Source organism: Lytechinus variegatus, chromosome 17, assembly GCF_018143015.1.
Source record: "Lytechinus variegatus isolate NC3 chromosome 17, Lvar_3.0, whole genome shotgun sequence".
Lineage (NCBI taxonomy): Eukaryota > Metazoa > Echinodermata > Echinoidea > Temnopleuroida > Toxopneustidae > Lytechinus > Lytechinus variegatus.
In genome coordinates, this window is record NC_054756.1 from 16,677,509 (window position 1) to 16,692,383 (window position 14,875).

Below are 14,875 nucleotides of genomic sequence, written 5' to 3' on the forward strand. Positions count from 1 at the left end.
TCTCAACTCTCTACAGCTGCTCCGATATATATTTTTCAAACTGCCAAGCCTTGGTAAAATGATGTGGAGAGATAGGAGAGAGAAAAATAGAGGGGGTGGGTGTTAGAAAGAGAGAGGGAGAGAAAGAGAGAGAATGAGTGGGAGGGGGAGGGAAAGGCAGAGACGATCGCAACGGTAATGTTTATTTTTAAGTTGTTAATAAAAAAAAGATAATCAAAAAGTTAGTGGTGATCATTGTGATTTTCGTGTTTATGATGATGATGATCTTGACGACGGAGGTGATGAAGTGTAGCTAGGTAAAGTAAGTGTATGTTCATCTGACGACACGTCCTTGAGATTGATGAAGCTTGCATATCTTCACCTTTTTTAAAAACCAAGAGGGTTTCAGTGGAAAGAAACTAATTTTGAGATAAACGCGTCAAAACGTTATCCTTTTTATATGAAAAGTGCGCAAAAGTTGAATTTGTAATGCCACAACAGTATACCGAAGGAATAGTTTGAAACCATGAACGGCTCGCAATTGTCGATAGAAATATGTTTTCAATCGATTTGGGCCTCTTGGGACAATTCGTGAACATATCTGGTTTAGTCATTTCCAGAGCTACCAAGTTTTACGCATTATGCGTGAGACTCAACCATTTTGGACTCTTGTTCATCACCTCAAATCTCTGTCTCACGCAACGATCACAGCCTATGCATATACATTGTACACAATGTCTGTGATCTCACCCAGATTCAAAGAAAATCTCACGCATAGCTGGTCTTTGAACTTGGCATCTCTGCATTTCCCTGTCTTTTCTTTCAAATTCATAAAAAAATGTCGTCATCTATGGAGTATAGTGAACGAGTGATGGGTAAAAAAACTCAACTTCAAATATTGGAAGAAGGAGCTATTAATTAAATCTTAAAGAATGGGCATTGCAAAGTATGGCGGACCAGTCACAGATTGAGGATCTCTTGCTGCAGTGCATGATGCGTATTTCAATGTTCAACCAGTATCGGCAATCGTTGGGCTATCGGGCACGGTGTAAATGCAAACTTCCAGAAGAAAAATGTCACGTTTACATTCGAGTTGTATTTGCTTCCATCTGGGCCCCGTCTCACATAATAGCTACGATTGATGAAAATGAGTTTGTTCAAAATATTTTCGATGATGCATAATCATACATTCATCATTTTTCTTGAAAGAAGTGTGCTTCTCTTTGTTTGCAAAGAACATTGTGCAAGATGCCTGTAGAAAAAAATAAGACATTGATGGATTTCCATATAGCTGAGGTTGATCTGATCAGTCGTAACTCTTTGGAAGACGAGGCCCAGAAACACACTCTATAAATATCACAGACTTTAATCTGAGTACAATGTAGAAATTATTTAGACGATATTCTTGCCCATGCTTATGGCAGAGAAAATGGGTCTTGGCAGTTCAAGTGACTTGTCGTTTCTTTACTTAACTCGTTCTTTCTTGAAGATTCAACTTTTCCGTTTGGCATGCTCATTGTAAAAAGTTTTAAAATGTCCAAGCCTCTTTTTATTAGATTGAACGAGAAAAAAAATGTTATATAGGAACAACCTAAGACTAAGACTTTCAATCAAGAGGCGTAGGGCTTATTCTTGAAAGACTGTCGACTTTCCGAAGATTCTCCACATTCGCAAACAATCCGAGTGCCTTCAAAAAATGAAATGATGTCATGAACAAGTTCTCATCAAGATTTTGATGTCTCCAGGATAAAGACCCTTCCTCATCTATAATTGTGAGAGTAGGCAAATCTAATTTTTGCAATACTGGGAAACGTCACATTTATATATCGAAATTATGCATGAAGTCCATAGGTACTCAATAAATAATTACTTATTACAATGTTCAAATATTCTTAACGGGGTTATGAGTCAGTTGATGTATAAAGTTCATTTTCAACCATGCAAGTCTCGTCAAAGCTGTCCTCTCGAACAACCTTTCGATGTTCTTTCTTCAGAGGTTTCGCATACATTTCATCAAGGTTCAAGCTCTCCTCGAGATCCCCGCCATTTTCTATGGTCGAATACCCGGTGTGGCTGGTCTCGGTTCCACCATCCCCATCGGGAATCCCCCGACCACCTCCGAGGTAGCTGTTTGGGTCGACTCGTAAGTCCTCGTCTTCAATCGTCTCATAACCCGTGTCTTTCCTCGGCACGCGCCGCGCCCTCTCCTTATGCGGCTTCGCGTAGAGATCGCGAATTGCCGGAGGAGTCATCGGCTTGCTTCGGCTTTCCGGAGCCGATGACGAACTTGCGGAAACCACGTCTGGGACGGTGCTGTACATTTCGGAATTCCTTTCGCCGTATGAAAACAGGTCGGCCTGCTCGTATGTATGGCTCCTAGGTGTGATAACTAACGGTGTACTCAGAGGAACATCCCCGTTTTCACAGTAACTGTTTGGCGTCGTTTCCGGGGTTTCTATTTCTTGAATGTCGAGGGTTATTTCTTCGTAAGGACGATTACTGGGCTTTCGTTTAGAATCAGGTGGTGATGACCTGTATCATTATGAAAGAGAGAGAGAGAGAGGGGGGGGGGGGGGATGGAGATAAATCATTAAAAAGAAGTTAAATTCATAACAGTCCTAAATCCCAACAATAAATACGCATATTCTGTAAACCATATAGCCTATTAACAAACAGAACGTTCATGGCTTGACATGGCTTGTAGTGTTGCTATGCCAGGCAAGTTCGATGAAAACACATTTTCCCTATGGGTTGTATCTTGGGAATAATCATTATTCCCATGATACAACACATAGGGATAATGTGCTTTCATTGAACTTGCCTGGCCTAGCAACACTACACAATAAAGACTGTATCACATGGACAAATGAGAGTTCGTTTAGGCATGGAACGCCTCGTTCCTATAAGACCTAAGGAAATATACAGCTGTGAATTCAGACATTCGATTTGTGGCTATGTTTTTTTTTCTCTGGAAACCAAAACGATATCCGTACGGTTTCTGGATGACTTTTTTTTGCCTAATACTATTCCCAAAGCCATGAAATCGTAAGATGGCAATCGCAATTCGATGGTTCACCGATACGACGACACTAAATATGATAGATTTATCGATCGTACGATGATCGTTGCACATGCAAACGAGTCATAAGCTAACTTTAAAAGAATGTTTAATAATCCTATACCTTCTTCGCACGAGGAAGACGACTGCCAATACTAGGATAACTGTAATAACTGATAATGAAATGACAACAGCTATACCGGAGGGCTGGTTGATGAAATCTGGACGAAAAGAAAAAAAAATTATATAGAAATCATAATCAAGAAAAAAGAAGAATAGTCAGTTGACAATGGATTGATGTTTTTTTTCGAAAGGGAAGGGGATATGTAGCAAGTGATGTTTCGTACTTTTTACAATAATTCTTTCAAATATATCCTATATGTTTTAAATAAATAATTCCGTTCAAGTAATAAAGTTCATTATCCCAAGGTTAAAACACAAATTATCCTAAGTTCCTTAAGGCACTATGGCCCACGCATTTGGAATAATCTTTCCGATGAAATTAAGTACTAAACAACAATTACGTCATGTAAATCCAAGTAAAAAATATATAAATGAATATGCAAAATTATTTGTTTTCTTTCTCCTTGCCAAAATCTCATACATTTACCTTCCCAGACTCCCTGTATTTTGGTGGTATTTGTTGATGCTGCGTGTACATTTATTCATTCAATGTTGTTATTATGTAGGCCTAATGGTACTTAATTTCATTTACTGGGAACTACTACTCACAGGTTTTTATAAACTTTTCTGTAATTTCCATTTTTCTCTTATATCATTTGTCATTCCCTGTTCTATTTATAAATGAATTGAACTAGACTTAGCTGAACTGAACTAAACCACACCCCCACAGATAACACATTCGGCGAGTGTGACTTATTGCATAATCTAATTCGGGGGACCGGCCATGCATGGACAACACCCAGACAATGAAATAGATTACTAAATAGTTCAATCCTCAAACATACTTCAAAGTAAAAATTAAACCGAGTTAATAAAAAAATCAACAGCCGGTATAGCTTCATGTATAAACTAAGATTATACTATCACCCTTTTCAGAGTTTGCAAGTTTCACTATATAGACCGTAGTTATGATTTTTGAGAAGTTCACTACCACGTAATTTTGGCAGGTATGTTATCTTATTACTGCTCTACTGGACTAGCTGTTTTCCTGGGGACATGGTCTTATAGGCCTATCTATCGAAATTATACACCGCCCCCCCCAAAAAAAAAAAAAAAATCACGCCCAAGAGAAAAAAAAATGAGAACAAGTGGAATGCCTCTGGCCGTCTCACCTGCATCATACGATTCAACATAGCAGCATTGCTGACTTTGAAAACTACTATAACCGTAGCTATGATTTTTGAGAAGTTCACTACCAAGTAATTTTGGCAGGTATGTTATCTTATTACTGCTCTACTGGACTAGCTGTTTTTCCTGGGGACATGGTCTTATAGGCATATCTATCGAAATTATACACCGCCCCCCAAAAAAAAAAATCACGCCCAAGACAGAAACCTCTAAATCGGCCAAAGTTCATTGACCCTAAATGACATTTGACCTTGGTCATGTGACATGAAACTCATGCAGGATGTTTGGTGATACATGATTGAGCTTATGTCCAAGTTTAATGAACTAGGTTCATATATTTTCTAAGTTATGATGACATTTCAAAAACTTAACCTCAGATTAAGATTTTGATGTTGATTCCCCCAACATGGTTTAAGTTCATTGACCCTTAATGACCTTTGACCTTGGTCATATAACATGAAATCTAATAGGATGTTCAGTAATACTTGATTAATCTTATGGCCAAGTTTCATGAACTAGGTCCATATACTTTCTAAGTTATGTCATTTCAAAAACTTAACCTCAGGTTAAGATTTGATGTTGACGCCGCCGCCGCCGCCGTCGGAAAAGCGGCGCCTATAGTCTCACTCTTCACTCTGCTATGCAGGTGAGACAAAAATGAAGAAAAATTAATAGAGATATATCATTCTATGAATATTATGTCAGAATTTGATTTTTGTAATAAAAATGAATGTCGACCTTTTTTCTAGCTTGCTTTGCTTGCTCGCACCTCGTCATAAATTTTAGCCCCATACCCCATTATGTCGCCCCCTCAAAGTTGCTGGCTCATTACGCCACTGCCTGAGAGTGATCTGTTTAAATCTCCTTGCTGAGAGCAAACTAAAAAGGTGAATGATGATTGCGGACACATTAAAAGAGAGGGGAGCGTGCGTGCGTTCATACGTACTTCCTTCCTTTGCCACCATCCTGACCGTCACCGCGGGGGTGCTTGGGTAACCATATGTGACTTCCGGTTGTGTACGGTTGTATCCAGTGTCTTCAGTAGGTCCGTGGAGGCACGGTCATCGGGCAATTTTGGAGATTGGACAGAGACAAACAACGTAAAAATAAAGCAGCACTCTTATGAATAATACAGAAAACTTCTCTCAAAGTAATCATGAACAGAAGGCCTATGGGTGTAAGAGGTGGGGGGGGGGGGGGGACTATGGACCCTAAAGCCATTTTAAAGGAATTTCTCAATGCCACCTGGAGAAAATAAAACACCATGGGTTTAAACAAAAGAAAGTGTATCATTTTGTGTCCCTCCCTGCACTATCAAAAGGTCCGTGTGTATGTGTGAGTTTTTATTTATTTATTTTTTTTTTTTGGGGGGGGGGTCGAACGGGATTTGATTTAATTTTGGTTGTCAGGGGCTTCTTTACGAAGTGAGCTCCTTTCCCATCTTAGACTTACCACTGGTTTTTATTAGTCCCACAACTACCAATCCTGAAATTTAAATTTAAATCTTTCAAAACTATTCAACAGATATAATGGAATGGTTCAACATTAAACATATCATTCGTATATTTATATATATTTAAGTTTTTAATGAAAATAACAATAATATTCCGCATTTACATAGCGTTTAATACATCGGAACGACGCATCTATAAGCGCTTTACAGACTTATTATTACCCCGGTCATCGGATCCTTGCATGCCCGCATACAATGTATGCACCTTCTCCACTCCCTGGGGAGCATTCCAACAAGAGTTCCAAGACTCAATTGCTAGGCATACTACATATAGGCTTTCACATCCTGCCGGGTACCCATTTAACACCTGGGTCGAGCGTGTCAAAGTGTGGATTAACGCCTTGCCAAAGGACGCTAGGCCATGGTGGGATTCGAACACACGACCCTCTGATTACAAGGCGAGAGTCAGAACCGCTACACCACGGCGCTTCCACAGCGCTTCCACGGCGCTTGGGCGAGAAATTTATTGAATAAATCATGAAGAATCACAACATTTATACATAGAATTTACTTGAAACAATAGTTTTTTTTTATAAGCCTAGAATATTCACCTTTCGTCGTGGTCCGTTTGTTTTGATAAAATGACGTCAGAGTTGTTATTGGACGACTTGTAGGCCTTGGTCTATCACTCGCAACTGCACAATCATGATAATGAAATCAACACATATATTCATAGATATGAATTACCTTCGATGATATTTTTGAACATGTATTATATTACAAACTATTAAAACAATAACCGAGCAAAATCATGAACTATCTTAGATGTGACATCAATAATATTATTCGTTTTGGTTGTGAAAATATTTGTACTTTGGATGAGAAATGTATTGCACTTATTGTAGGTGATTATACACACCTGAAATTGATTTCAAGATTATGATTATGAAACTATTTTTTCGTTGATTTTTCGTATCGAATATTCACAAAACGTTTAATATGTATTTATTCAGGGTTTGATATTGTAGAAAGCAATATGATCAGATAATATTTTTACAAGCCAAGTACAACGCTTACCTTTGAAAACAGCGAGTGCCTCGTATCCTCCACAGCTTTCTGAAGGAGCTCCCCCACACGGATAATGACATTGCGAATCACTTATTCTCCCGTACCTCGAGTAATCGGCACCCTCAGTCCCGCAAGTACACTTTGTCCCGAACTTCAACCCCGCGTACACGAATCCATTTCTGATACAGAAATCCACACATCGAGAACGCGTCATAACCAGGTCGGCTACGACTACTCCCGTCAAAACCGGATCGGTGAACCGGTCGGTAAAACAGCCCATGTATCCGCTATCTGGTGTTCGTAAGGTGAAAGGACATTGCTCATTTAATATTCTATTATGAGAGTGGTGTTGGCTCAGTCAGTAACGCGTCTCCCCATCGAACCAAAGATCGTGGGTTCGAGTCCACCCCGGGCGAATGACTGAAGCCAGTGCGTTGTGTGAAAACGTCTCTCCCATGTTTCATAGATGCAGGCTATGTTACAATGGAAAACACTCCGTCCCTCGGATAGGACGTTGAATGGAGGCCCCATGTAGAGGAGAGTCACCACCTTTGCACGTTAAGAACCCACTATACTATTCGTATAGGAGTAGGGGAAAACCCCCGGTGTAGTGGTCCACCTGCATCCCCCCCAATCAGTTATATCGGGAGGAGAGACCTGCAGGTCATAGTGGTTCAGTTCCCTTTTCGCCTCCCAGGCACAGGTGACGCCAAACAAATAATAATAATTATAAATTATACATAAAGCAATCATAAAAAACATAGAAGAGGACATGGTATGGGTATCAATTTACATTTTCAATTCTATTTTATCTTATTTGCACGTAGCACTGAATGAGTAGAGTATCCTGGATGATACCTGTAACTAGCGAGGACGATGGTATTGGGGTAAATGTAAAATAGACAGTAGACAGTCAAAAAAATATTGTTTTGGTTGATCTAACATGTCCGACCCCCCCCCATAAAACAAGAAGGCCGAACACATTTGAAGTAGAAATTGAAATCTGAATCTGACCTGAGAACCATATCCAGGGGAAATTTTGGGACTCATAATTATGACCATAATCTAAACTATGCTTTCTACCTTTACGAGAAGAATGGAGAAGGGATAGAGATGGATAGGCAGGGGAAGGGAGAGAGAAAGAGAGAGAGAGAGAGGGGGAGGGGGGGGGAGTGAGAAACAGGGAGACAGCGACAAAGACAGAGCAAAGCAGGCAAGAGGGGAGGGAGGATACAGTAAGTTTTAAATTTACCCCGTCTGTAGCATACAGCACCGGCTACCTGTCGAGATGCACATACGGTTTCGGTGTAGGAACAGTTATTTAGATGATATTCTGAAATTGAATAAAAAAAAGTAGCAAGCAGTAGCAATTCAGATATGTTATCCAAAAAGACAAAGAGAGGATAAGTATACAAATAATGCACATATGTGAGTGCATCGGTCATGTCGGTAGGTTCTGTGAGCATAAGGTAACTATGGAAATGTTTAAACGCAGCCGAGTGGGTTTAGACTAGTTTCTATAGTTACAGCATGCTCACTAGTCCTACCGATGAACAACAACAACAAAAAAAAAACCTGTGCATCATTTGTTTTATAAAATGGTGGATTTATTTTGGTGAAAAATCATTTTTTTATACAACCATGCCTAACTTTACCGACGAATGGCTAGTCATGCATCCCGTAAATTTGCCATGCATAGGTAATTACCGGACGCAAGGCAAATTTACCGGAGCATGGCTGGCCATGCGTCGGTAATTACTTATGCATGATCTTCATTCTATAGGATTACATATGAAACATGCGAAAAACACGCCTTATGATTCAGTCACATTTGCGAAACAATCCTAGACCGGCATATGGTATTTTGCAATTGACATACCAACGGTCGTTTTGGAGTCGGTTTCGTTGGTGTGACTGTATCGTGTATATACACTCAGAAAATGGCTGCGTAGTAATTCATCCAATGTGTGTGTGTGTGTGGGGGGGGGTGCTTGTTTGTTGGGTAAATATTTGGCGAAAGGCATGCTTCATAGGCAAGTTTTCATATAACATTGAGTAATTTATACGGCAACACAAGTTTATCAACATTCTTGATCATGCACATTTTAAGTGTATTGTAACAGTAAAATATAGTCTCTTATATCATCTTATATACAAAAACAGTTAAACGGCAACACAACATTTATCAACAATCTTGATCCAGTTCACTTTTTTGTCACAGTAGTATATAGTCTTTATCATCTTATGCAAAAATACACACATTTTAAAAGGTTAATATTTCCCCTGCTGTTTTTATTCAGACAGGAAAAAATGTGTTAAGGGGGATTGCTTTACCATTCCCAGAGCAATGGAACGCGGTCGTAGACATCGGGTAATTGCCTGCCGGGTACGGACTGCTCGTCAAAGCCCTGTTAGCACCAGGATAACCGAGTTGCCGGCAAATCACGATGACATCCAGAATATCGAATTCGCTGCTTCCGCATATTATTTGCCAGTTGTATAGATCAGTAGTGATCTCAACGCTCCCTTCATGCGCTCCATTTCCATTCCCATTCTCAAGACGAACATCTAAAAAGTGAGAGAGAGGGAGAGAGAGAAAAAAAATGTACATATCGATCACCTCACAAAATCAGAATCAAGCACACTTAATCAAATGAATTGAAATTGGACTAGAAAAACACCTAAATGTGTGTTTGAATGTCCTACATGGTTGTTATAACTTTAGAAACATGAACCTAGATTTGTTTTCTTGTCATAATTTCGATTTGTACGTGACGCGTTCAACAATTCCAATCACTCGTCCCCTATTTGATGTTGTAGTTTAGCGATGGACGGTATGAGTATGATGCGGTATGATGTATAGAGTGATAAGCGACGATATTGTGAAGTAATCATGACACTATGAATTGCTTTTAGTACCTGTCTGTGTTTCCACGCTGTACGTGTCATATTTCCTTTCGTGTTCACACTGAGGATTTTTATTTCATTTTCATCGGTTGATAGTGTTTTTGGCAAATCCGTCAAATTTGAATACCATTGCATTCGTCCCTATAACACCCAAGACTTGTTTTCGTTGTTTTTTAACACTCATGGATTCACAAAAAAATTAATGTGTTTGGATTTTTTTTCCATTTTGAAAAGGAAGAGCGAATATCTCAAAGGGTATTGGTTTAGAGTACGGATTGTAATTGCACGGTTGAATGAATCTAATGTTCGAAATAATAACAGTTGTATAGGACTACTGCTTTTCTTTATCGGATAACGAACTATTTAATTCGTCAGTGCCAATATTTTGCACTCTTTTTCGATTTACGCATCATCGTCCCTAAGCCTTGGTTTCAGGCCCTTTCAATAATAATCGCGAAAAACGACCCGTGTGAACATGGCCTTGTCATCGGGGAAGGCGGATCGCGAGATTCTTCCTAGCGGGTTTCTGATATCACCCTATCACTTCCTGTCAAGAAAACCTTTGTAATCTGTAACCCTTTCGTCTTCCTCTGACACATTCATATCTGTATCCCGAACATTGATCACCCAAACCCATCAACAAAAAATTTGGATTAACAAAAGCATGATATACAAGCGAGGCAGTCAAGGCCGTATGAGGTCCGCGTAAGCCCCGCGCGCTTACGGAAAGATTTCGACATGCCGCTTGCAAGTTCACCAACAACAAAGAATTCGAATTGAGCGTAAGCGTGACCGAGCTATTAGGTATTATGACGCCTTAGTTGGGATCATGCTGCTACGTTACTCATACCCTGCGTCATGATGACATCATGATGACATCACACCTGGCTCGGGTCGTCGAGTGATGTTCTCAAGTTTAAGAACTCGAAGTGGATTTTGAGGGCAATCTTGGAAGATAGGGTGCATATAGACCGGCAAAGTCATTCTGTTACCTATCAAGAATGCGTGGATAAAAGTGTCTTGATGGATCTAATTTTTGTATACATGTTTTAAATTTGCTTTTCAATGCCCCAATACAACAACAACAACAACAACAACAACAAAGAACCAAACAATAGAATCGGATTCGTTCGGACACACAGAGGGAGGGGGGGGGGGTCTTTTTATACTTTTTTCAGGTTCACAATTTTTGTCTGCTCCACACATTCCTTGATCATTTTAGAGGAATGTGTGTTACCAATCATTTATAAATGGTTTACGTTTATCTTACCATATTCCTGGGGAAATATATCAACATCCGATGATTGTCAAATGTATCCGGTATTCTGTATTCGTGCGTTTTGTCTGGAAACTGCAATTACTAATGCAACAATAATTGATCCGATGACAACTTGGATAGATTTTATATCACATCATTATCATGACTTTGTTATAGTCGAGTGGTTTCCAGGTTTAAAGGGGAAATCAAACCTTGGTCACGAAATGGTATGTGAGAGAGGATGTAATAAGAAAAACAGAATGGTAAAATTTTAACAGAAATTGGACAAGAAATAAGAGTTTAATGTAAGATTTAAAGCCGGACTGAGACTTGTTTGTTTGTTTTATTTATTTACATACGGTAAAAAACCTGCTATCAGCCGTCAGGATGTTTTTCAGCAAGTCCGTAGAACATACGTACAATAATATAAAAATAACAAAAACAAATTTATACATGAGTGAATAATAAAAGCAAAGTGACATTAAAATAACATTGAGAATAACTATTCTCAATACGGTTAAGTAAATCATGACAACTTCCCCCCAATTAGCTTTGCGCTCAACTTTACAGGGATTTGTAACTAAGCTCATCCACTGGGTGCATAAACATCCTAATTAACGAAAGCTATCTTTCGAAGTAAAACCATTGAAATATGGGTGAGAATTCCTTTCTTAAAACCTTTGAAAATGACATTTTGTCAATCGAGTCTATTAACATGATTGATGGAAAGTTAGTTACTGCATAACAATGTTGCCAATTTGGAAACACCGTAGGCCAATGGCAATAGACCGTATACGTAGAGATTACAAGTTTCTACAACTTCAAACACTTTTATTGTAAGTTTGAATTACGATATTAAAGGGGAAGTTCACCCTGACAAAAAGTTTATTGTAAAAATAGCAGAAAAAATAATAAAAAATATTGACGAAGGTTTGAGAAATATTCATCAAATAATTAAAAAGTTATTAGAATTTCAATTATTTGATTTGTGACGTCATATGCGAGCAGCATTCCTACATAGCGAATGGTAATAAAATCAATGAATTGTCATTTTCTCAAAAAATTCAAAATGTTTTTCTCTGTACCTTTTGTATATCAATAGACAAATCATTTCACACCCGATCATGAATAGAAAACATAATTAAGTCATCAGGAACCATAAAAAAATTGAAATTCATGCATTTTATATTACATAACACATGGGGCAGCTGCTCGTTTATCACAAATCCAAAACTTTTAACTCTAATAACTTTCTTATTCTTTAACGGATTTTCCTCAAACCTTCACCAATAATTTTTACTATTTTTTCTGCTATTTTTACAACAAAGATTTTATCAGAGGTGATCTTCCCCTTTAAGTAACTTTCTTACTGTTTGTCCGATATGATATTTATGCACCTGCACCCTTACGTTAAGATAGAATTAGTTATCATCGTTTTCTTTGGTTGCCACACAGTCAAACTAAGCTTATAGTGGCAATCCCTGCAACCTTCTAATAATCGATATGTTTTAAAAGAAAATGCAATTTTTTCTATGATTTGCTTGTCAATTATGTTTATATTATTATTGTATTTTCTTTGTTAATGTGTTTATGAAAAAGTGTTACAAAAACCAATGAATGAAATGAAATGATATCGTTAAAACTTCGACTATCGGTTTGTCTGACTTTTCCTTTTCCTCTTAAAGCAAATTTCCATTCAGATTGGATTTCCTTTTAACCAACACATGGTGGCATTTTAACGTTACACATTAGAAATGTTTGATACTCGTCAAGAATTTAGAAAAGCTCGACCTAATATGCCTTCCAAGAACGTACAGAGAACCAAAAACCAATCCAAACCTTAAAGCCCCAGAAATAATGTAAAGAAGTAATGGAGAATGATGGAAGCACGAGAAGATTATGTTTATGATGATTATGAAAATGTGATTGTATCAATAGTGAATTCATTTTAAAGAACAAGGTAACCTCAACAAAGAGTTAATTTGACTAAAAAAAAGAAAAGGTCAAAAAGCATAACAATGAAAATTTCATTGAAATCGGATATGAAATAAGAAAGTTATGACATTTAACAAATTCTCTTAATTTCACAATACAGTTATTGCAGAACGGTATGCAATTAAGGGAACTGATGATTTCACCCACTCACTATCTCTTTTGTCTCTTATTATATGAAATATGAAATATTTCATATCATAATTTTCTCCAAGTCATGTAAAACAAAGTTCTATTCCTCCCTGAACTTGTTGAATTACCATTGTTTTACCATTATGTAGTTCAGTCAAGCGCGTCCTTATTATCAAATTTATCAACAAAAATAAATAGTGAGTGATATCATCGACTCTCACATGTTCCTATCACTGAGTTCTGCATCTAAATGTTTCGTGAAAAATAAGCGAAATTTTGAAATGTCATAACTCTCTTATTTCTACATACGATTCAGCGTTATGCTTGTTTGATTTCCTGTTAGTTGATCGAAATCAACATTTTTCTTGGGAGGACTTGACTTTTAACACAATTTTATACTGTTTTCAAACTCAATCGAAAAGGTGAAGACAAATTAATGGATCTTGCTCGGTGATTTAACAGAAACTTGAAAGTCACAATTTTTGTTCATTTCATGTAAAATTACACTTTCGTATAAGGCAGAAACAGAACAGATTCATATCAAGACATCCGAGAAGGAATTTTGTTAGATGTTTGAAAAAGGGTGCTAACATTTGTATTCTTAGAAATCCGTATGGCCAAATTTCAACTGTCATCTCGTCTGGATCGAACAAGCGTTGTTTGAAACTTAGTCTCCCATGTCTGCATGCACAGACCCTGCTTGAAATTTCAATCAACAAGAGGGTCTTCACACAAGACTAGCACAGATACGACAAACTGAACAAAGATCTATATTTGAAACTATTGTCTGGAGAGGGGAACAAAATATCGATGTTAATTGCGAGTAAGATTGAATATTTCATTTATTTATTTTTTTAAAGAAAAATCAGCTACTCGGCCTGTTATCTGTAATAAAAAAATCTTAACACAGGACGGCGCGGAAGTATAAAAAGATAACAGTAACTGGCCAAATAATCAATGAAGTTTGGAAATGAGTAATAAACCAAGCAGCCAGCGACGTTGTTTGATGCTCAGTGAATAGGACAAATTAATGATAAACGAAATTAAATCGAATAGTCAACGTGGTTGATTTTTTAGAGAAATAACCCTTTCATCAGTCATCATTGCTCTCAATGAGATATTCTTTCTTCTTCTTCGTCTTCCTCATTTATTCTTTTCTTCTTCTTCTTTTCTCTTTTTTCTTGTTATCCAGTGTCAACCACAGTGTGTAGCAATGGGAAAACCTAGAACACTGCATGACGAGTATAATTTATGTGGATTTGGTTCATTTTGACAGTGTCGATTATTTTTATCACCTTTTCACTGTGTAAAAGCACTATTGTGTACATCACTGGCGTAAATCCGGTCCAAGCTCGTGGGGGGGGGGGGGGGGCATAGCAATATACTGACCAAAAATTCAAAATGATGGGGACTCCCTACACCAAGGGTTATGTATTTATTACATTTTATTTTTGACTCTTGTTATTTCATTAGGTTGAATTATAGTCTGTGTTCAGATTTTCCCTGAATTGATATTTCCTTCCTTTTCATAATCATGTTTATCGTGATCTTTTTATCTTGTCTTGTCCTGTCTTGTCTCGTCTTCATATTCTTGTCCTTACCTCTTCCTCGTTCTTTCTGGCGCTTTTCCGTCTCATGTGCAATATTTCATATATATATATATTTCATGGCTGAGGCCTCACAGTGTGACCGACCCTGCATCAGGCCCGACCAGGGC

General features: G+C 37.9%; 1 protein-coding gene across 1 annotated transcript; it reads right to left on the reverse strand.

The window, feature by feature from the left end:
* Nucleotides 1-1,791: 1,791 nt before the first annotated feature.
* Nucleotides 1,792-9,480, reverse strand: LOC121431268. The gene is made up of 7 exons (XM_041628778.1): nucleotides 9,204-9,480; nucleotides 8,122-8,202; nucleotides 6,879-7,160; nucleotides 6,413-6,496; nucleotides 5,295-5,384; nucleotides 3,162-3,258; nucleotides 1,792-2,511 (listed from the first exon to the last, which is right to left on the reverse strand). Exons 1-7 carry the CDS (start codon nucleotides 9,478-9,480, stop codon nucleotides 1,881-1,883), a joined length of 1,542 nt encoding a protein of 513 aa, XP_041484712.1. The 3' UTR covers nucleotides 1,792-1,880.
* Between the last annotated feature and the right edge of the window lie 5,395 nt (nucleotides 9,481-14,875).

Coding starts and splice junctions, on each gene's coding strand:
- LOC121431268 (XM_041628778.1), bottom strand. CDS start 9,480: ATGTACATTTTTTTTCTCTCTCTCCCTCTCTCTCACTTTTTAGATGTT. Junction 8,203..9,203: donor GTTCCATTGCTCTGGGAATG/GTAAAGCAATCC, acceptor ATTCAATTTCAG/AATATCATCTAAATAACTGT. Junction 5,385..6,412: donor CAAACGGACCACGACGAAAG/GTGAATATTCTA, acceptor GACCTACTGAAG/ACACTGGATACAACCGTACA.